This window comes from Rhodnius prolixus, unplaced genomic scaffold (genome assembly GCF_049639745.1).
Source record: "Rhodnius prolixus isolate KJV_2025 unplaced genomic scaffold, Rpr scaffold_1, whole genome shotgun sequence".
Lineage (NCBI taxonomy): Eukaryota > Metazoa > Arthropoda > Insecta > Hemiptera > Reduviidae > Rhodnius > Rhodnius prolixus.
The window spans coordinates 29,063,532-29,087,526 of NW_027411581.1; the positions used below are offsets into that span (position 1 = coordinate 29,063,532).

General features: G+C 33.4%; 1 protein-coding gene across 1 annotated transcript; it reads left to right on the forward strand.

The window, feature by feature from the left end:
* The first annotated feature begins 932 nt into the window (after positions 1-932).
* On the forward strand, positions 933-5,271 carry LOC141458500 (uncharacterized). The gene is made up of 2 exons (XM_074136579.1): positions 933-4,388; positions 5,225-5,271. The coding sequence occupies exon 1, from the start codon at positions 975-977 to the stop codon at positions 4,371-4,373; it is 3,399 nt and encodes a 1,132-aa protein (XP_073992680.1). The 5' UTR covers positions 933-974; the 3' UTR covers positions 4,374-4,388; positions 5,225-5,271.
* The last annotated feature ends 18,724 nt before the right edge of the window (positions 5,272-23,995 follow it).

Sequence of the window (23,995 nt, forward strand, 5' to 3'; positions counted from 1 at the left end):
TTTTTCCGATATTGTATCTCATAACCACAAGTTCCTTCTTACTACTACACCTAACACTGAGATGGCCGCAGATACACCACAATCATTAAGGGTTTTAATTATACTTGTATGTAATTTAATTTAAGCGAGACCTGCGAAGTAGTAAAAACCTGCGAAATTGTAGTACTGGGTTCGATTTCCGGTCCAAGGCCTTGGATTTTTTTTTAATGATTAATAAAAGAAATTTATATCAAAGTATGTTTGCTAGTCGCCTCCGTCCACGACACCTAATTGGTAGTTGGACGTAAAGCCCGCCTGAAAAAATAGGCGATTACTTTACTTTACTTATTTTATTTAATTTGATACAGAGGTTTAGGTCCTAGTCCTTTATTTTACGACCAGCAGTCGTGAGTATTTCTTTATAAGTAATTAATTTTAATTTTATTTTTTATTTGTAGTAGTTTATACAATAATATTAACATAAATAAACAATAAATACAGAGATGAGAAAAGCAAAGAATGGAGCGTACTTGTGCATACCTAGTCAAGCGTTGGTTAATATTATTTTGGAAAGCAATATTACCTCAACCCTTGAAATGCTCGATAGGAATATGAACTTTTATCAAAGCTGCCCTAGAAGATTGGCTACTTGACCGAATACCAAACTTTTTTTGTTTATGATCATCGAACGCAAAAAACTGAATAAATTAAAAGTTATTTATTTGGATTAACTGATAAAATACGTATTTACAATTTATTCTTTGAATCAGATAATGGTTCACTGATTATAAAAAACCGTGTTCATTTTTCCATGACTGGCAATTATATTTGTATCTATCTGTAGGTTTATTAAATTTCATTGTAGATATCGTGAACTAAATTATTACCAAGATATAGCTCCAGGGCCTTGACGGTTGAATAATCCGATTTATGCATATAAATATTGTATTCGCGGTTTCATTAGTTATTATGTATCAGCTGTAGTGCGTAAAAAGATGAAAATTATTATTGTTCTTTTCAATGTAATTTCAATAATCTTGTGCGAAACCATAACTGAAGATAAAGCTGGCAACGTCAAAAATGGTGGTGAAATTATTTCAGAGAAAATAATAACAGAAACAAAAAGTGTGAGTTCTAGTGAAAGTGGTGCGGTTGGTAATGTTGAAAAGATTCAAAAAGCTGAAGATGAGAAAATTTTAGATGATATGTACAGCAAAGGTACTGCCACCAAGGACAGAGTTCTGGGAGATGGTTCGATATTATTGGAGCAGAAGTTGTTAGCAAGTGCTGATGTACTTGGTGGTAAAAAGAAAGAAATAGTTTCAGAAGAACTGGGACATCATATGATTGGAGGCGAGCTATTGAAGAAACAAGCTGGCAATGTTGTTGATAAAGAAGTACACCATCAAATAGCTGCTGGCCATAAAGTAGGTGGTGGCCATCTTGGAAATCACCATGTGGGAACTATGAGACACAGTCCAATACACTTGCACGGCACTGGTGTAATGTCCGGACAGAACCAAAACATTCAACAAGTCTCTGAAATTCAAACCACCAAAATCATTCATGCAAAACAAATGACCAGTCATCAAGTTTCGGACCAAATGGGCTACGATCAAATGAATCCTATTGGCTTTCATCATCCAGTTTTCATTTCAGGGCAAATAGTCACTCCCCACGCACCGAAGGTAATTCATCATAAATATGCAGATGAGACGATGGCCATCCCAGTTCTTCATAGTAAGTTACCACTATATCCTCAATCTATTGTACACAATCCTCACGAAGGCACTTCTCAACAGCTTGCCGCTATTCGCTTGATTAACCAACAGCTTCAAGAAGCATTGATTCAAAATCAACAAGCCGCTTTAGTCGGCCTAGAAATGCAGCGTCAACTAGAAATCAAAGAAAAACAACAGAAATTATTGGCAAGTTACCATATTCCGCATGTGGTTCATCTGCATGAACATGCTCCATCCAGTAGACATACTGTACCGATCATGAAACCCAGCGTTCATGTAATCAATCAAGCGCAGCATCACCATGTACCTGTGTTAGACGATGGAATTCATACTTCGGTTAATAAGCATGAATTGTCTAAAATGAGACATTTAGCAAATGAAAAGCATTCTCCACACATACTAAATCAAAAAGTTGTTCATAATAACGAAGCTGTACAGAAAGCTGCATCGGTGGCAGGTCTTGCTGAAGAAAGCTTGCTTGCAAAAAAAGTTTCGACCAAAGCAGAAGCTGTTGAAGTACATGGAATTGGTGAAGAAACTGCAGTAGGTAAAGTAAAAAGTGAAGGTTTGGTCGGATTGCATGGACTTGAAGAAGACAGAAAGATAGCATTATCGTCAAAAGAAACTGGGTTGATAAGTGACAAAAGCACTTTAGGAGTACATATGATGGCAGGCAAATCAGTGAAAAAAGTGGATGACCTGAAGAAAAACATAGGCGCAACAGCAATGATTAAAGGTTTGGATTCTTTGGCTGATGAAACATTAAAGGAAAAAAGTTCTTTGGAAGTTAAAAGCGCAGTTATTGAAAAAGCAGATGTTGCTGTTGAAAAATCACTAAAAGATTTGTCTCAAGTCAAGAAAATTGAAGATGTTGCTGATGAGAGTGCCTTGCTTAAGTCGGCCAATGTTGGAAAAGCTTCTGCGTTTAAAGCAATAGAAAACGACAAGAAAATCGGACTTGCTGTTGTGGAAGGAGCTGGTGTAGGTAACGCAGACTTAGCAATGGAACAAATAATTAAAGGGGCGGATACAGTTGAGAAAAGTAGTGGTATTTTAGTAAAAGATGCAAAGTTTGTCATGGACAAATCAATACAGGGTGCTGTTAAAAAAACTGCTGATGCAGAAGGTGTAATTTTATTAAAATTAACTGATACAGCTAAGAATACTGGAAGTGCTCTCAAAGCAAGTGAGGCATTTGCAGTGGCAGCTGCAGCAGGCGAAAAGATTAAAGAAGGAGAAGAAAAGGATAAAACTGAAATTGCAAATATAGTAAGAGGTGAATTAAAGAAAGACCTGGGTGCAGTTCAGAAGAGAGAAGACACCGCTGTAATAGTCAAAGGAGGCGATGCTGAATTAACTGAAACTGGATCCAAAATTAATCCTGATGGTGCTCTAACAAAGGAGTCTGTTCTGGGGAAATCCGGGAAAATCGTCAAAGAAGCGGATGTAAAAAAAGATGAAATATCTGAAGTTAAAAGTGATGGATTAAAGGCTGAAGAAAACGCGTTGAAACTACCTGGTTCTGTCGAAGCTACAGCCTTAAAAGCAACGAACGTTGTTTCAGGCACTACAAATAAAATTACAGATATTGCTAAACAAATAGAAAGTAGTGAAGCAAATCTAATGTCAGACAGCTCATTAGCGGACAAAAGTCAAATTTCTGAAAGTTCTATTGCGAAAGATGTAGGATTGAAAGCAGCAAATGTTGTTGAAAGTACTTTAATGAAAGTAGATGTCAAAAAAGCAGACAGTAAAGAAGCCAAAACAGCTATCAAAGAAATGGACACAGAAGCTGACAATTCAATGGTAAAACCAACGAGTACAAGTGCAGGAAATGTGATGAGGACAACAGATAAAGATTTAGCAAAGAAATCAGAAGAGGAAGTAGAAGCCAGTAGAACAGTCAGTTCAATGATAGAAGCAGAGGCAATTCAGAAATCAGAAGGAGCTAAGGTGGGGGTAACAACGGTAAGTGATTCTAAACTTGATGCTGTTGATCTAGAAAAGAAGTTGGAAAAGAAAGAAATTGAAAATGGAAAACAATTATCTCAAGTCATTTCAGTTGGAGTTGATACAATGGATATGCTGCAGACAGCTGAAAAGGATGATGTTGCTTCAAACAAAGAAATTAAAAATGGGAATGTTAAAAGTGCGACAGAGAGTAAAAGTGACAAGGAATTTGGATCACCAATCGTTGAACAACGTAAAGACAGTGATGACTCCATCAAACAAAAATCCCAAATAGTACTTGTAGATAATCCTCGGGTAGATAGTGTTAAGGAAACGTCTGACGATATTTCGCAAGATAATAAATCAATTAAACAATTGAAAGAAGATAATAGAAGTTTACTGAATGCTGCTGATCAGAAATTAGCAGCTGTTGAATCAGCTTCAGTAAAAGATCTAAATGGACAAAGAAGTAATGAGGGATTAAAGGATGCTAGAGTTCTAGATGTAAAAGGGGTAAATGTGATAAATAAACCGAAGGAAGAGGATGAGAAGAAAGAGGATATTTTGCAAAAGGTTGATGAAAGAATAGGCGTGCGTATGGCCACTACTGGTGGTGACATTTCCAAAAGTGGTCCTATATTTACAGTAAAAGAAGCTTCGGCACAAAAAGTGGCAAGTGTTCAAGGGAGATTAGAACGATGAGAAAACTCCACAAAGGTAATCTTTATTTTGGTGTTTTCAAAATTACTAACAAAAGTTGACTGATTCAACTTAAAGAACTATGTGCTTCATTTTACTGGCTTACTTGTTTTTAAATTTTTATTTCAGAATTATGTAAAAATTTAAAATTAAATTTACGCTAAAATCAGTTCTTTTTGTTATCTTATATTTTGGGTCTTAGTGAGTTCAATTCAATCAAATCTAATTTTTCTAACAAATTTATTATGTTCCACATGACACTATTTTGTGAGTTGTTTGAAGAATATACTTAGTTGGTATGTTTAAGTTACAATATTTTATTTTAGTTACAATATTTGAGTTACTCACCCGACAGCGTCCTAAAAAATATAATAAATTTGAGGAAACGTTGACGAATATTGTTGTGATTTACTGACAGCTATTTCTTCCATTGGGTTCAGACATTGGTCTCCAGACATCCTTGATCCCAATAAATGTCACTCCGATCCATTTCTAACAATTTAAATTTATGAATATTATTTTTATATTAAAATAATTTAATAGTACAATTTCCTGTATTTTGAGAAGTTCTTCACAGAAAAAGTGAACCTCACATGACTTCCTCTTCCTCTAATTCCCGAAGTTTTAACTTAAACATTTTCTTTAAACTCGAAATTCTCGAGTGCTTCTTTCTCACTTATCGATGTTCAACATTTATACCTTTATTGAATTAAATAATTTAGGTTGTAATATAAATTTAAAAATTCTTTTGTAGATCCAAATTTTATACTTCACTTACAATTTTCAAAACTATTAAGTTTTACAGTTTCCTTTATATTTTTAAAGTAACTAAATAATTTATTACCGGCTTTCAGATGGTGATCTCTCGTTACAGTCTGCTTTGTATCAAAGCAATGGTATTGGGCTCAGAGGAAGCAAAAATGAGCTTCATTCAGCAAATTGAAATTGTATTAAAATTAATCTTCGAAACTGTTAAATAAAATCATGGATTAAATTTTTATTTATTTATTCATTAGAATTTACGTTCAAAAAATATAGAAACTTGCTCCAAGCTTAACATCTCAAAGAAGATATTGAAAGAAGAAGTATTGAAGACATTGCGCCTCAGAGGATGGTAACCTAAATCTCAGAATTTGGATGCTGAATCAGTCGAATTATATTAACTTTATTTCAAACATTTAATTACTGTTCAACTGGTGTTCATCTTAAATTAGTGATTTAATTATTTCCATATTACTTAATTTAAAATATCTTCATGTAATAATAGTTATTTATTGTTCAAGTGAGGAAAGTGCACTGTTTACACACCGAGTTCAAGTAATGTCCACACAAGCGTAGCGTCTATGGGCTTCTTTTCTAAAGTGTACAATTTTCCATTTAAATAGTTCACTAGAAAGCACCAAATTCCAACGTAAAGGAAGTTTATCTAGGTTATTGAATTGGCAATATTGAATTGTTTTGAGCAAGTGTAAAGAGTAAAGTGAAAATTAAGAAACAAATTAAAATTCCGAAGACACAATTTAATTTTAGCAAATTATTTTAATGTAGATGTTTATTGTAATTGTAGTAAATGGTTTGAAACTATATGTTTCCTTAACTAGCAGTGGTAGGTAATTTTGCTGTTGATTTTTACTGCCATTATGTTAGTAAGTTTTAAACCTTGAGCCGTCACCTTATGTGAAGTGCCATAAGCCGTCACCTCGGGTCATATTGACCCAGCATTAAAAACTATTAAATAAAAAGGAAAAACTAACTAATATCATGTTATAGGGAATAGAAATCGAAGACAAAACATTTATTTATACTTTAATAAAACAGAAATACAAATTTAAAAAAAAATCAATAACATAAAGATGTAATTTCTAAATGAGGTGCTGCTTAGCATGTAATGAAAAACAGAGAAAATATTGACAGCTTACAATTAAAATTAAAACAGTTAATTAATTACAATTATTTCTACAGTTAGTGCAAATAGTTACTGAGTGTATCTTACATATGTAACTTTTACAGTTACTGCAAAAAGTAGGATATTTATTGTCCCTTGTACTAAGGCATATGTGGCATCTTCTTCGTTTTTTAGGGTTAGGAATGTCTTCTACATTTGTTGTAATCGGAAGAATTGTTGCGCTTTCTTCTTGCAGATAAATATTGATCCTCACCTTCAAATCCCGTGAGATCACGGTGCTCAGCGATCTTCTGATAATGATGGTTTGCAATAATTGATGCCCCAAACTTTTGAGGAAGGTGCGTCGGTCCATTTTGAAATTTATATTTTTACGTTGAGCATTATTTTTATATGTGATATACGCATTAAATCCTATCCCCACTCCCACTGGGGTCGCTCCCTTAGCTTTTACACAGTGGTGGACCGCGATAGACTTCGGTCACTAAACTCCCAGAACAATCTTCACGGACAATACCTACACTCCCCTCAGCGGCAAGGCAACTTTGATACTCGTACAATATTATTAATAGCAATAACAATAAAAAAAATCCTTTTATTGAATAAAATAATTACTTGCTTCAGAAACAGTTTTATTGGAGGAGAAAAATGTTACTCAAGTAATCACCTCTGGTCAAAACACTAAGAAATGAATGACACAAGCCGTCACCTCGGGTCAAAATTGCTGGTTCGAGCCCGTACAGCAGGCGGCGGGAAAAAATCCTACGCCATCTCAATCAAAATACGTCAAAAAGAGATAAATAATAATTTCTCGAGCCCAGCCCTTATAGATATTTAAATAGAAGGCTTGAAAGTATGAGTCAGGTCAATAAGACCCGACGTGACGGCTGAAGGGTTAAGTGAGTTATCTTTTAATTTTCTGCAAGTGATTTAATTTTAGGAGCAGTTTATCAGAAATATTCCGGATGCAAATCTATCACTAACACGTGATGCAAATTTCAGAATTTTGTTTTAAACTATTAAGATGTTTTTCATTGGATGTAGAACAGGGATGTCTAAAATTTTATATTATACGAGGTGAGGCTATTAAATAACGAGACTGATGCTGCTGCAGAAGAACTATGCTTGCGCCAAATCCTTACGACCGGCAGCTGTGCAGCGTAAAGCCTTCTCTTTTGGTTGCAGCGTCTCATGTGTTTGTAGAGAAATCTGTCTGACCGGAACCGTCGTTTGTGTAAAAGGTTTCGTTTTGCCGAAAACATGATTCTACACATGTAGTACAGCAACGAATTGTGAAATTTCACATGAAACTGGTTAAAACCGCTGCTGAAATTTATCTTTTATTAGAAGAAGTTTATGGCGATGAATATTAATCACGTGCGCGAGTTTTTAAGCGATTCAAGCTTTTCCAAGATGGCTGAGAAGACGTCGGAGATGATGACCACCCGGGTCGCCCTTCCACATTCAAAACGGATGAAAATATCAATTATCATTTATCAACATTACTACCGTGAGTTGCTTGCTTAACTCCGTGAAAGAGTAAGGAAAAAACGACCCGATTTGTGGAAGAACAGGTCACGGGTTCTCCATGAAGACAACGCGCCGGTTCACACTGCATTGTCTGTCAAGAGGTTTATAGCCAAGTACAACATCCCAGTTTTAGGCCAACCGCCTTATTCGCCTGACCTGACCCCATATGAATTTTGTCTGTTCCCTAAAGTCAAATCTGCATTAAAAGGAACACATTTCAGTCCTGTGAAGCTGTGAAAGAAAAAGCGGCACACATCGTGCAGGAGTTCACAGAAAAGGACTTCCAGCACTGTTTCGAACAATGGTAAATTCGCATGGAGCGTTGTAGGGATAGGGGAGGGGTGTGTATTGAAGGTGATAATAACTAAATATGTATAAATTTAAAATAAAATGTTTTACAGCAATAGTCACGTTATTTAATAGCCACACCTCGTATTAAAATAAGGAATTGCAAAATTATAATAAAAAATGTATTTATTAATACTGAATTTAACAATTAATTACATTTTTAATAATAAATTATTTTGTTTGTATTATTAATGAAAAATTTAAAACTTAATTATGGCCCACATAAAACCAAGCAGTAATCACAAAAATCTTTGATCATTAGTGATTGAAATTTGATCCTCCATAATTAAATACAGCAGAATAATGGGCTCATTATATAGCGATTGCAGAGAAATGGTATGTTATTTAGAAACTGGTAAATTGTCTAAAACGCTGTACAAAGCCTAAGTTGCAGATAATCAATTCTTGTCTGAGAAATGAAGGGGTTTATTTAAACTAAAGGTTAATGTGGGAAGGCAGATGCTACCGTATCAATCAAGCTGTGATACTAGAAATGCTGCTGTCTATGCAACAGATGTTTCAAATTAACTGCGCACACCCTAAATTATTCTAAATGAAACTAAACTCGCTGCCAGGTTTTCATTAAATTTTCTTGTTTTCAGCTTTGATTTCTTTAAACTGTTTACATTTTCAAGCTACGTTTGTTGAAAGGACAGTATCGTCTTCAGATTGTTCTTCTGTAAACTATCTGCATCTCCTTTTACTCTAATTAAACATAATCATATTTAAACCTTCGTTCAATTACTTAACTCTTTTCTTGAATTTTACTTCAAATTGAATTCATTTATTAATTTTCATTATGTTTGTTACAGTATGGAAGTGTAAATTAAAAACCTAGTAATGTGTTTTGTCACATACTTTTAAAAGCTGCTGATGAAGGGAACCTAAAATTTAGAGAAACCAAAAATAAATAAATTGGTCTCCAAAAATAGATTTTCTCTGACCACTCCTGAAGAAACGTTTTCATCAAAATTAACTTCAATTGTGAAAATTTATCCTCTCTTCTTTATCCAGAAAAAAATTATGTAAAATTTAATATAAATATATAAAAATTTTAAATTACCTATAATGCACTTAAGATATTTTTATGCAGTATAAATAATTTAACACTCAGGCTGCAAATATGGCATTCTACAAAATAGAAATCTATGTTCTTCAGCTGCATTGAAAGAATTAATGTAATCCATCTATATGTGCAACACAGGTTTGGGGAAACGGTTATGTGCGTGCATTTGGTAAGTAGTAATGCGCTGTTCCAGACTCCAGTGTAACTAGTACAAACGTTTTTTAGTAAGAAAAATATTTAGGTCAGCAGCTGGATTCGAACCCGGGACCTCCGCGTGGGAGTCCAGTTCGCTAACCGCATAGCTAATCCCTTCCCTAATCTCTGCGAGGGTGTCAAATGCACAAATGGATCGTCCAACTCAACCACTCTAGGTTCAAATAAACAGTATTAATAAATATAGTCCTCTAGGTTCTGACGGTAATAAAACTAACAGATTTTTAAAGTCTAATGTACCAATGGCTCTATCTAAGTAAATAAAATACATGATATAGTTTATCCATAGAAAACTTATTAACTCTATAATTTACAGAATAAAATGTATTTTATTAAATGTTTTGACAATTTGCAAAGCATTAAGTAAACAATTTTAATTACCTACAGTCGAATATTACATTATTTTCTGTGGTGTCATTTTAGAAGTTAATTCTAATAGGTTTATTTTTCATTTCATGCTCCTAGAGATGCAAGTGACCTGTAATCTCTATAAATACCATGACCTCTGTAGATACAAGGATGCAGGTATCATCTGTACAGAATACACTGGCAGATACTCATGTACAGAGATAACATTACTGGCAGGTTGTTCCACACCTTTGTTTATAGCTTCGTTACCACTTTTAATGACGTCTAAAGCAATATTCTTCTTGCTTTCTACATCCATTACTTGTTTTTCCAATTCTTTGGGAACTTCAGAAATTTTGCTGCCCTGTCCACCAGCCTCAGTCTTCAACATCCCTTGTGTAGTAGCCACGTTCTTTACAACTTCTATCTTCTTCTCCTTTTCTCCTTTACCAGCTTCTTCCACAACTGCGAAACCTTTACCCGATGCACCTTTAATCACCTTGTCATTAACAGCTCTGTTAATTTCACCAAATACTTGCTTAATTAATTGTTCATCTTCGACTTTTTGATCGACGACAGATTTTACATTTTTCGTTTCTTTCGCTGAATTGTCAACTTTTCCTGTCGGATCAACAGATACTTGACTATTCACTGTTGCACATATACTCACTAATATTAAGACTAAATTCATGTTGCAAATGGTAGCAGAAAAATAGTGAAGGGTTATTTATAACCTTAACAAGCCATCGTCTTTCAACCGTTAAACGAGCGTTTTTTCTCTGTTTATTTTATTCGTATTGTTATTCTGGTCGTTTATAGTTTTACATAAAAATTACCATAAAACTACAATTACGTAATTCCAACTTACGTTTATGAACATCCGTTTGTGTGAAAATGTTATAATAATTTCCCGCAGTTAATAATCCCGTGTTAATTGAAATCAAAGAAAAATATAATGTTAAGAAACGAACACAACCCAACTGTTAAAAATTAAACCCACTTAATCGACATTTCGGTTTTTAAAACAAACTTTTCTGGATTATTTAGGTCTTCTATTTTGTACATATTTATAGAAGTTTAGTTTAAGGAGGTCTGTAAATTAAGTAATGAGACTGATTTTTTTAAATTTTTTTATTCAAAAAGAATTACAATTCTATATTGTCACCTTCAAAATAACTTCCTTCTGAAGCCACACAGCGATGGACACATTTCTTCCACTCCTCAGAGCAGTGCTCGAACTCCGATACTGGAATAGCCTTCAGCTGGTCGGTTACAGCAGTTTGAATGTTTTCGACTGTCCCAAAATGAGTTCCCTTGAAATGATTTTTCAACTTTGGGAAGAGAAAAAAGTCACAAGAACTCAAGTCAGGCGAATAAGGAGGCTGAGGAGCCACAGGAATGTTTTTTGAATAAAAAAATTTTAAAAAATCAGTTTAATTATTTAATTTACAGACCTCTTACATCCCTCTTTATTTATTTTTTTTTTTTTTTTTTGGCGCATCAACAGCTGAGGTTATTAGCGCTCGGAGCTTTTTTCAGTGCACTGCCGGCCTCCGGACAGTGTTCTCTCGTTACAGACAACACTGTCCATCACCGGACAGTGAGCTGTAAGAAGCTCCTAGGAAGAGAAAATCTAAGGGTCAGCTGCTGGATTCGAACCCGGGACCTCCGCGTGGGAGTCCAGTATGCTAACCTCATAGCTAATCCCTTCCCTCCCTCTTTATTCTACGCATCTTTTAGGGAATCAACAATAGTCCCTAAGTCATAAGCTTACATAAGCAAGAAATGATAATAGGAAATAAATTAATATAATAAATGGAAAATAATAAAGTAGAAAAGGTCCTGCAGCATCTCTGATCTAATTCAGTTGCGCTCTCATTATAACTATTCGACTCTTCGTGACTGCGTTCCAATAAAATTCATCGAATTGGTTGCCAAGAGATCTGGAATTTATTAATCAGCGCTCATATAATCTCTATTATAGCAACAGGTTTTCCTCCAGTAATTTATCTTCAGAAAAATAACTCTAGAACTTCTATCAGACCTCTGACAAAATGGTATTTCAAACAAAAAACCAAGTTTACATTATTATATTAAATTATTAATTTACTTGTACGTACAAATACATTACGTAACTTATATTGATTGTGCAACGCATATTTTAAGGAAATCAGTATAACAACCATGTTTTAATAGTTTGATCCGTGTGCCATGCGGCAAGAATCCTATATGAATATATTCCAAATTGTTTGAATTTTATTGAAGACATATTTACTGAATTATACAGCCACCCATTAAATTTGAAATTAAAAACATTAGAAAAGATAACAGCATTTATCTGTAATGAATAAAAAGTATAGAATAATCGTACAAGTGGTGGAAAAGTACGTTAATAAGTGTGCTAATTGATTGTTCAACAAAAAAATTGTAAAGTGTGTGCAAAAAGTTCTATATTTTAACTATTGTAACATATTATAGTAGGAAAGTGTGGCGTACATGTTCACTCATATAACAATTCAATTGTATTGATGTAAAACTGAATAGAAAAAAGGTTACAGGAGTTTAACATTGGATATGTAAACACTGACAAAGTAGAGGTAAGTTCCTATTCTCAAAATATTTTTAATTTTTTAGTTAAGACGACAATAGATTTTGCTCATGAAGAGCGAGTTTAAAGGAACCTAGAGATGACGTGACTCTACAGACTGTGATGCAATAATTTTAACCACCACTACAGTTATAAATTGATGCTATTAAAAAGAATAATAGAATAATTACTTCACCAATGAGAGGCATCATTGTACCTAAGTTAGCATAAGAAGAACTATTGTATTATTTATAAAATGCTCAGTAGCATTTTATAAATAGTTAAAGAAGATAGATCGTTCTGAAAAGCTCCTATCGCTTAGACCGACGAGTAGTAAAACCGAAATAAATAGAGGAAACGTAAAATTAAAACGGAAAAGATACAAGTGAATGCGTTTCTAAAAAGCAGAAGACTCTCGGGAGCTACTTGAAGTAGACAAATTACTAGGCTGCTGACTCTCAGTTCATATATATATATATTTTTTTTTTTTTTTTTGGCGCATTAACAGCTGAGGTCATTAGCGCCCGGAGCTTTTTCCAGTGCACTGCCGGCCTCCGGACAGTGTTCTCTCGTTACAGACAACACTGTCCATCACCGGACAGTGAGCTGTAAGAAGCTCCTAGGAAGAGAAAATCTAAGGGTCAGCTGCTGGATTCGAACCCGGGACCTCCGCGTGGGAGTCCAGTATGCTAACCTCATAGCTAATCCCTTCCCTCAGTTCATATAGAAGTGCTTGCTGCACGTAAAAAGAATTATGGTGAAAAGGAAAACAAGATTGAAGACACTAACAATGTCAGAAATAAAACTGTTGTAGATTATTCATATCTGACCGTTCTCCGTTACCTTATCAAATAAATATTAAAAGAATTAAGTTAAAAAAGACTTAAACAGAAGAAAAGAATCCGTCTGAAAAAGAAGAATTATATCACGAACTAAACAATTACAATATAATATTCTCCTGAAGCACGGTTTTCACCTCAGAATTGAACACCTGCTGTTCTGCTAAACAGTCAAATTTGACAAGTGCGTAGTAGTTATTGCTTGTAACAGTTATATACTAAGCAGTGAGTGCATTTAAAATTGCATATATTTTTACTATTTACTTCTGTCTTCCGCTTGTAGAATTGATTTTTTTTTTTGCTTTCTGTTTCATTTATTTTTTACTGTAAAGGTATAAATTAATTTCACCTTTTTATCTCTTTCAAAGAGTAATATTTATACATCACTAGATGTTATCACGTTTGAACTGCCAGTTGCAATCACTTTTAACTAAAATGTAAAAACTTCTTTCACAAATGAACATTACGTGGAGATTTCAAAGATATACATGGGCTTTGAATCGAAATGGGAGTTGACTCTATCTATTTATATATATTTAATATTTCAGATGAATTCATAAAAATTGTCTCTTTTTAATTCCAGTAATCGAAGATGTGAGAGGATTCTACAGAGCAAAACACCCGACTAACGTACAGTTAAATGCACCTTCCGGGATTTAAGGAATGAATGTTGATTCATTTAAGGACTTACAGAAATAGCTGATTCGCTGTGTAAGCACCTAAAATTTTAACAAAATTTTGAATGGGAGGGATCTCTTTTTTAGACTTGGTTTCAGAGATTCATTAACTAGTTATTACGGACATGTTTCGGGCGCCTGCCTTGATGTTATCAAAGCCAGTAAGTAGTTCTTTGGATTCGAGGCTAGAGCTGTGTTCAAAGAACCTAAGGACTTAGGACAACTTAACTAGAATTAGAGTCCTCCTGCTTTAAAAAGTGATTCATATCAGCATTGAAAGTTTGTCATGAGTTTCTGTCAATCAGAACAAATTTGTTTCCAATGAATAGAAAACAATTAAATGATTAGATCAATTTCAAAGTAGTGAGATAGGTTTCATGTCCTTACAGGTTACAGTATGGAGGATCTCAAGAACGCACTTTATTAGCGATCTTGCTGAAGAAATGGGTCAAAAGTCCTTTTTGAGGAAATGAGAGCAAAATCTAAGAACCAGCAGTGATTTCTCGTTACACTATAATGTAAATGCTGATATTTGTCCCAACTATCGTTTACTTGACTTATTTTCTGGTCGCTCTTTCTAACCAAAGTAGACACACATCTCTTAGCCTCACATCATTTTGGTCAGCAACTTTTGAAAATAATTTTGGATTTATACTCAACGAATAAACATAGCCGAACGTTTAAGAATTGTTTTAAAGGCGCTTGCATCTTGCACATCTTCAGTAAGACTAAGAGATAGTATTGGAGGGTCCGAACGTTAGACTCCTTAGTGAGTTCTCGGAGCGATGAGACACGTTTTAAACACACGGACATCTTGTACTAAAAGAATCTATTAAATTTGATTGGTCTGTTACTGACCAGCGAATTCTCTCGTCATTTCCGGTCATGCGTATAGCAGCTTTCTTGCTGTGAGGTATGTTTAAGCAGATAAGGAAATTAGTTCTTACTGAATTATTACATGACTTGCTAAAGAAGTCTTACCTGTAAGCTAGGTACTTCTTCAAACGGATGGTATCAATTAAGAATAGGAAAAAGAGTCAAAGCATCAATTACTGCGGAGATTAAAGCCCTAATAATATGTTACAATCAAAGTTCATTCATTAATTTAAACTCTTTCCTAATCTACTGGTTCAGAAATGAATCTAAAACCGGGCAGATTTCCGAATGATTAAATAATTACATATGTGAATGTTTATATTAGAAAAGCATTTTTTTTTAAAAAAAAAAAAACTTAATTCTTATCCACAATGGCAATTTTCAACTCAAAACAAACTAAAAGTTTTTTTTGAATTTGATTTTCTTTAAGCTTCAAACGCTCTTTGTAAACATGTAAATCTAAGTTTGGATGTATCATTTTTGTACAGAAAAATGCTTCCTATGGTAGTAGGAGCGGAGAGGGAGTTAAGCTTTCCTCCAAAGCACCATTTAAGTATGACGTCATCATCTGTAGAATGATAATGCAGAATTATAAATGCTGGTAAGATTACAGATTATAGAAACTGGTTCGGTGCTTGGTGCCACATTCCCAAATAAATTATGAGGTTTCCCAGATTATTTTGCGCAAAAAAGTTCCAAAAAAAAAATTTATTACGTAAAATGAGGCACAAGAAATCATGGAAGTGTTTTACACCATCTATCACGTCATCTTCTACAAGTGAAGGAGTGTAATTTAAGTTTCCTCCATTAGAATCAATTCTTTGATGAGTCAGTGGAGAAGGAGAAAATTGTGAATTAATTGTAATTGATAACAGCTGTAATTACAGTTATATACTACAAAGCTTTCAAGACTGTTACATGAACAACACTCTAAGGTCGTACACACAGCGAGTCCTTGCTGCTCCAATGGTCTTCACAGTTGGCTATATATGTTAGAGAATATGCTTGTTAAATGTAGTCAACTATGTTCGCTAAGATTACGTTGTTCATCAAAGTTGGCTGTCTTGCCTTATTATTCATACCAAACGTTAGTAAGTGCAATGCAATTCTAAAATATGAAACTTTGAACTCCATTGATCGTAAGCTAATAGATGAGGTCTTCAGAATGGAACCAGATTTACAGTTCAGATCGTTTCCGAATGTGCCCGAAGATAATGCAGTCAAAGTGAGAGCAGCAACAAAAGAAAATGAACAGAAAGAAGTCAGTATGACAGTAAAAGAATCAGCTAAAGATGTTAAGAAGAATATGGCCGAAGAAGATAACAAAATGAAAAGAATCAATGCTGTACCACCAGCAACAACAGACATATTGAAACCAATTATTTCGCAAAAACCTGATGAAAAGCTGAGGACCGATTGGCCAGTGAAGTTCACATCACCAAAATATCGAGAAATAACTATAATACCGCCAAGAGAGCTGCCCCCGCATTCTTATGATACCTATTCAAATTACAGATCTGCATTATACAGACCTTGGTTTGCAACTAACTATATGCAATTTGGATGGCGTCCACCTCTATTCTTTGACCAATATAAAAGAACAGCTTACTAGAGAGTGATGAAAAATTAAATAAGATAACCTCTAGTGAGAAAACTGATACTCAAAATTTATAATTGTGTATATAAAGTTATTTAGTTGTTACAATGTAATATGTTACTATGTTAAATACGCATGAATGTTAGTTTTATGTCAATTGTTAAATATAAAGTGTATATTTTTCTTCTACTCTCATTTAACCTATCTTAAATATATATTTATTTATTTTTATAACTACAGTACATTTTGGTAACAAGTGAAGCAGAAACAACATTATACACGATGAAGCTGGTCAAGGCAAGAACTCACCCAATGTTCTTGAAGTTCTTCATCACAAAGAACTTCTCTTCATCAATCTTCTTTGCAAAGAAAAACATTAGACTATACATGCGCACCGATCTAATGAGCCTTGTAAAAATTAAACTCAGTGCTAAAAGGCGAAAAGTGTTTGCTTTTTTTGTCGATTTAAGTGCGGCATTTGACCGTATTGATAGGTACGCTTTGTTTTACAAACCCAGTGAATTAGGGGTTTCTACTAAAATGATTAAGGCCTTAAGAAATCTGTATTCCGATACGTACAGTTCAATTTGGTGCTACAATGGACAGACTGAGTGCTTTAAAACGCAGTTGGGTGTCAAACAGGGCTGCCTACTGAGTCCTCTGCTATTCTCGTTATTTATAAATGATGTCATAAATTGTATGGATGGGGGTATTCAAATCGGACACACTGTTATAAAGGTTTTAGCATACGCAGATGATCTCGTCTTGTTGGCATCAAACAGCATCGCGTTGCAGAAAATGATTCGCTCTCTGGAAGATTACTGTGCTAAATGGAATTTGGTCATCAACTTGGATAAATCAAAGGTACTCGTTTTTAAAAATGGTGGTCGGCCAGCTAGAAGTGAAAAATGGTTTTTTAAAAATGAGCAAATTGAAGTGGTGAATAACTACAAATATCTATCTTCTAATCTTTCATTAGAGAAGCATTTTAAAGAAAGAGCTGAAAAAGCCAAATTTACGTTAAATGCGGTCAGCAAGCTATTACTGAATAAAAATATCCCCTTCTCTTCTAAGCTTCAAGTCTTTAATGCACTGTCTAGGTCAATGGTAACATACGGAGCACAAATTTGGGGCTACCAATTGCATTCTAATGTTGAAATAATCTTTAGATATTTTGTTAAAAAGTGTTTCAGTCTGCCCTATAATACCCCAGATTTCATCATTTATTTAGAAAGCAATCTATCGCCGACTTTTGTATACACTCTGAAACTTCACTTGAAGCATATAAAATGGTGTATTAACATGCCCGCTTCTAGGTATCCCTTTGTACTGTCAAAAAGAATTATAGAGAATAAACTTTTTTGGTATAAGGAATGGGGTAAATTGAACACTGAATACGAAATTAATCTAGATGACTACCTTTATGGCAAAACTAAACTAACTGAAATTCTCAATAAGGTGAAAACAAGCATTATTAACAGTTTTAGACTAAAATCGTTAACTAGTCAGCACCATACCATCTACAAACACTTAAATACTAATATCAATATTCTTGGCAGTGATCTTGATGCGCGGTCTATAGGGTGGATAGTGAAGGTCAGAGGCGAGCTTATGTATTTAAATGGTTATTCTTTTACTAAAGAAGTAAAATTGTGCTCTCTCTGTAATCTGAGAGACAAAGAAACTGGGTTCCACTTTATAGCAATCTGCCCTATTCTGATTGAGTTCCGCCTAAAATTTTTTAAAAAGCGCAGTCTAAATTTTGATGAATTTATTGAATATTTGGATGGGAAGGATTGGCTTAGTCTGGTCAAATTTTGCAAAGAAGCTTGGCAATATAGATTCCTCCTAATATCGGAGTTTAACTATTAATTAATTTCTAAATTTGCAATAATTATTATTATATTTAAAATATGTAATGTCGATTAAGTACAAACTTCATGGTTTTATTTTTCATTCATTTGCTTTATTTAGGGGTGCCCTCTTATAAGTTTTTTATTTATGTTTATTTTTCATCTCTTTATTATCATTGTTCTTTACATTATTGCATGCGGAGTTCATGCTTCATTGTAACTCTTTCTTCTGGTTTTTGTAGTTTTTTCTCCTTGGCAAGAAGTACGATTTATTTATTTATTTATATAAAGTGTTTTTTGAAGCCTGAGTTGCCAATTATAATTATTTTTGGTGTTTGACGACTCTTCAGACGGTCTAAGGACCATGAATATGTCTGTCTAAGCTTTTGTATTTGTATTTGTAATTATCTAAAACCTTTTAATAAAGACTAATTATTATTATTATTATTATTACATGCGCACTTCTTTAAAAAAGATTACGTGGCAAACGGCGCTTCAGTATTACTAGAAGGATTTCTGGGAAATGCAGTAACTTGAGAACTGGAGGTATTTGTATGTGAGAAAATTAAAGCGTAGAACTTGGCAAAGCAGGATCTTTCTTCTACAAGAGCATAGGGAACAAGGAGATCTTGGAGCAAGTTAAGAAACAAAGCAAGGAGCATCAGCGATTAACTGTAGATATTGCTAACTTTAGCTGAGCCCTAATGTTCCATTCAGCATGTCCAGACAGGTTTGAGTATCATTTTGTAGATAAGTCGTTTGTTGTTTAATGAAAATTTCGATCTTTTATCGAGAAGTATAGAGAGAAGTTTGAAACATATTTTTAATTCTTTCAGTTTAAGTCAAGTACGTGGATTCCAGGATAGGAGTTTGTCCATGAAGATCCCTAGGTACTAAACACAATCTGTTGTTGTAAGAGGAGTGTAGTTTGGATGGAAGGATAGTTCACCCTATTTATTTTAATTCTCCATTTCTTAAGCTAGGCTCAACGGATTCTTTTTGGGACTGAAGGGAGCGGTATGCAAGAACTGGATTTTCATGAGGGGAAAGAATTGTAGTGTCGTCGGTGACTGTAAAAAGAATAGTATGAGAATTGGTAAGGATATCAGCGGTGTAAGGACACTACCCGGGGAACACCTGCTCGACCTAGGAAAGAAGGAGAGAAGAAATTACCACGGAAGGCACTAAAAAAACTTCCAGTAATATAAGAAAGGAAGATTAGGGAATCTAATAAAATAACAGGTAGAATGCTCCTTGAGTTTAGTTACGAAATTCTGGTGCCAGAAGTATCGAAAACCTGAACATCAAGAAAATCTCTTGATCTGTCTATCCTCAAGAGAGGTCGAGATTACAACCAATTTAAGGGAAATTCGCCTTCATGGTTTAACAAATACTGATTTCAGTATTAAAACAGTCAGTTGCTAGGTTACCGCCGGCAACTCGTGCTTCCTGAGGAAGTGCTGTTTTGGTTCTTCCACGAAGATTAATTACGCAACAATTGTTATTCCCATGGACTAATTAATTATTTTTTGATTTAATTATTAAATAATTTTATGCTTCAAATACAATTTGCATAAACGGCTGGATTAATGAATGTGTTAAACAATACAATTTTACCAAAATATTACTGTGTTACATAACGGCGGTATAAAAATGGTAACACACAATATTTCCATTTTTCAGAAATAATATATTTAAAAAAAAAAAAAAAATTAATGCATAAATTTTGCATGAAATTTGCAAAATTGTGAACAGTACATTTGCCTACAATATGCACAGGTTATCTTACTCTGGAATTCACATTTTAGAACATTATTTAGTATTATTATTTTCTGTACCATATATTTATTTCTGGGAAATTTTCGGAAGGAAAATTGGATACAATGAAAAGTAATAAATATTTCCTTATTACATATTTTACTTATTTTTTTAAAGGTTAAAGAAAATACGAGTAAGTGAAATTCTGTTGAAGTTCCATTCAATAGAACATAGAGTTTTGGATCTCTTTGAATCATTTTGAGGATCCAGTAAGTGCTTAACAAAATCAGGGCTGTTTACCTATAACTTCAAATATCCTGTGGATTAGAGAGAGAGAGAGAGTGGATAGTGAGAGATAAGAAAAGTTTATTCAAATAATTTGTGTTTAAGAGAGTGGGTAATCACACCAAATTTTAATTTTTGTTTTACATTAAATAAAGCATGCGCAGAAAGATCGGGCAAATTTAAATTATTTTTGAACTGCCTTTGCCCTCTTTTTCCCAAACTTTAGGTTACTTTTGTCCAAATTAAGAATAAAATTTAAAATTCAGGACGTCTTTATTTGGTCGCCGTACATATGTTGAAAGGAATGTACAAATTCTTCTTTTTCCAATATGAAATAGTTATTTATTTAACAAGTGTGGAAAGTAGTACTTTTCCTGTGAGGAAAATACTATACACTAGAGTTAAATATTATATTTTTTCTGCAACCATTAGATTTATAACTAAAAAAATAAAAATTTCATTTTTACAGTCTACAAAAAGTAATTTATTTATTATAAACATTTATTGTTATATTACAATTATTTACATTACTTACGTATTCACATTACTTATTACATTTTCTGCTGTTTCTTTTATTGATGGAGGAGTGTTTTCTAAACAGGAATCACTAGAATCCATTTTAAATTTCTATAAGGTAACACTATAACCTTTTTAACTGTTATAATTAAAAATATCTAATTATTTATTAAAGTATTATTTTTATTTCTATATTCCTTTCAATTTTTATTTTATTTTTTAATATTCGTTTTTTAATTATTTAGTTACGTTAAATAAGCTTATTAAAGTTTTACAGAAAATATTTATGTTAATAACAAAACTTCTTATATCAAGGAAGCACAATAAAGTTTTTCCACACACTAGTGTGGGAAGTTGGGCATTACACAGCTGATTTTAATTGAGTAATGAGAACTTCCCTACATGGTAGCAGAAAAACAATATTTTTCAAAAGTGATTGCGAAAAGTCGATCAAAGTTCTGAGTTAATCATACTTAAAATCCTCAAAATAAAAGCCTCACACATCCCAATAAACGGTTGTAAGAATCTTAAAATGTTTTACCTATTCCATTCAGCAACTCTATGGCTTAAAACAAACTCGAAAAGAAGAAACTAAAACGAACAGCCACACGATTCTCTCTCAATACTTTTCTAAGTTTTCTAACTCACAAGTTCTCTTCAACCTTCAAACGAAATTTTCTAGAAAAAAAACATAAATTTTAATCTTTAAAGTACGAGATTTACAAAACATGAGCCATAATTGAGAAAATACAAAATTAAGTAAAGAGGAAAATAATGAATTTTACTGGAATTGAGTATCAAATAAAAATTGTAGATCTGCATCTGTACAATTGGTAGTGTGCAGTAAATGTTATTTTTCCAAAAATTTTAAAATCAAAGAAAAGTGATTCTTTCGTTAACTGATTTGGACTATAACCTTATTGTGCCAACATCCTCAGGTAGAATCTTATCTAAACATCCAATGTAAACTTTCCACAATTCGCCATTATTAAGTTTATGTGCTCATACGCGCGCACCAATTTCTAAAAAAAGACATTTGTATTCAACGAACCATAAAACGGATATCTCTGGTAAATTCTCAAAATAGGAAATCGGCGAGACAACCTTACCTTCTTCTACTTACTAGTCGAGTAAAAGAAAGTAAATACAGAAACAAACAAAGTTGCCCATTCTATTTTGGTTAAATTTTTTTGGGCTACCTAAATAATTATTGCATTCACCTGGATTTGGGATTTTCAGGGTTACGCAACGTAATTATTAAGTGAATCTTAGAGGCGCAAATCAATAAGATAAATCAATTAAAAGGGGGTAGTTTAATACGTCTAAAACGTTTAATGAAGAACAGCTGAAGATAGATATAAAACAATTAGTAAAATCGTTCAGCCATTAAATTTAAAAATAAATATGGCAACTATATGAATATTAACCTTGAAATTTGATGTAGTTATTAATATATAAAAGAAGGCGAATCATTATTCCACATCTTAGTATAATATGCTAACAAATTGTGCAACTCTGTTCAGTTTAGTGTTTTTAATCAATTCTACGTTTAGTTTAAAAAACGATACAGAATTATCTGGGAAAAAGAATGGAGAAAAGGCAGAAACGATTGGTGAATTATTGAGAGAAATTGTTGATGAAGAGGAAAAGGTTGGAGAAACCGAGGAAAAAGTGAAGTTGGTAAGAAGAGGAAAAAGCGGAAATGAACGAAATTATAATAAAGCTGAAATATTTGAACTTTCTGAAATAGAAGCTATTGAGAAGGCACAACAAACAAATGCTAAAAAGAATAAAGAATTTATGAAGGACGCCATTGTATTTCCTGATGAAAATGGAACAACTACTACTAAATCTACTGAGGATTCTGGAGTAAAAATAATTAATCCCCCTTTAAAACCACTTATTAGAACGATTAAAGTTAAAGATGTGCCAAGAAGTAACAGTAAACCTGTGAAAGATGATAGAGTGCTTAAAGAAGATAATGAAAAGCAAACTGAAAACAAAGGAAGAATAGACGAAGATAAAGCATCAGAAATAACAGACGAAAATATTAAAACTTTACAATCGTTACTAGAAGAAATAAAGAGAGAAAGATTATTATTAGAAAAAGCAAAGAAAGAAAAAAGTACAGAAGAAACTTTAAAGATTAATGAAGAAAGCTCTACAAAGAAGAAAGATGTATTAAGAGATTATACGGGAATGTCTTCAGGGAAAGTTTCATCGCAAAATGGAAAAGCTTTGAAAAGTGCAACAGCGCTTGCAGTCACAGAGAAACTGACAACACCATCGACTGAACTTTTAACAAAGAAAACAATTCAATGTGAGCCGACTATAGCAGCTCTGGATTTATTGAGCGAAGCACAGGATCTTCAACGGCAGGGGTTTCATCAAGCTTCAGTTTTTACGCATTACCCTTACCAGCCACAATTTGAGTTAGGCTTTCGACAAAGTAAGTTCCACGCTAAAAGAGATTATGTTGTACAAAATGAAATTAAATCTAAAAATAAACTTCAAAATGAAAATTCAACTTCATAAATTATTTGTTTTAATTTACCTATAGATAAAATTCTGTTGAATTTTTTATGCTTTTGAAAGAGGAACCCAATAAATTTGTAGATTCTTCAGAAAATAGTAATAATAATAACAATTATTATTATTATATGGGACTAAAAAAAAATTATTATAATAAAAATAAGAAAAACATTTATTGGTTTATTTTATTTATTTATTTTTTTTGGCATTCAAGGCGCGTCAACATCTAGGGTTATTGGCGCCCAGAGCATTTTTCAGTGCTCTGCCGGCACAGGACAGAACGTTCCATCGTTACATTGAGCTGTAAGAAACTCCTAGCAAGATAAAATCCAAGGGCCAGCAGCTGAATTCGTACCCACGATCTCTGCTTGGGAATATTGGTTTGTTGTAATACCACATCCTGATGTTTCACTTTTAGAAGCAATTCGACTAGTTTGGCGTTCCTGCGGAGTTGTAAGGTAAACTGGCAGGAAGAATATTTGCGACCAATGTCCAGGGTTTTGTAGTGGCCCTTTGCAAAGACTTCTTACTTCAAGAAAAAAAAAAAAATAAAATCCCCTACTTTTTCCTCATTTCACTGTGATTTTGTATTCCTCGCTTCTATCATCTACTCCACCCCTCTTTAAATTTCTATTTAATGTTTTATTTTTATATTGGAGCAATTGGAGAGTGCCCATTTATAAATGAAGATTTTTTT

Bases quoted from the DNA above. Each gene is read 5' to 3' on its own strand.
- LOC141458500 (XM_074136579.1), top strand. From the start codon at position 975: ATGAAAATTATTATTGTTCTTTTCAATGTAATTTCAATAATCTTGTGC.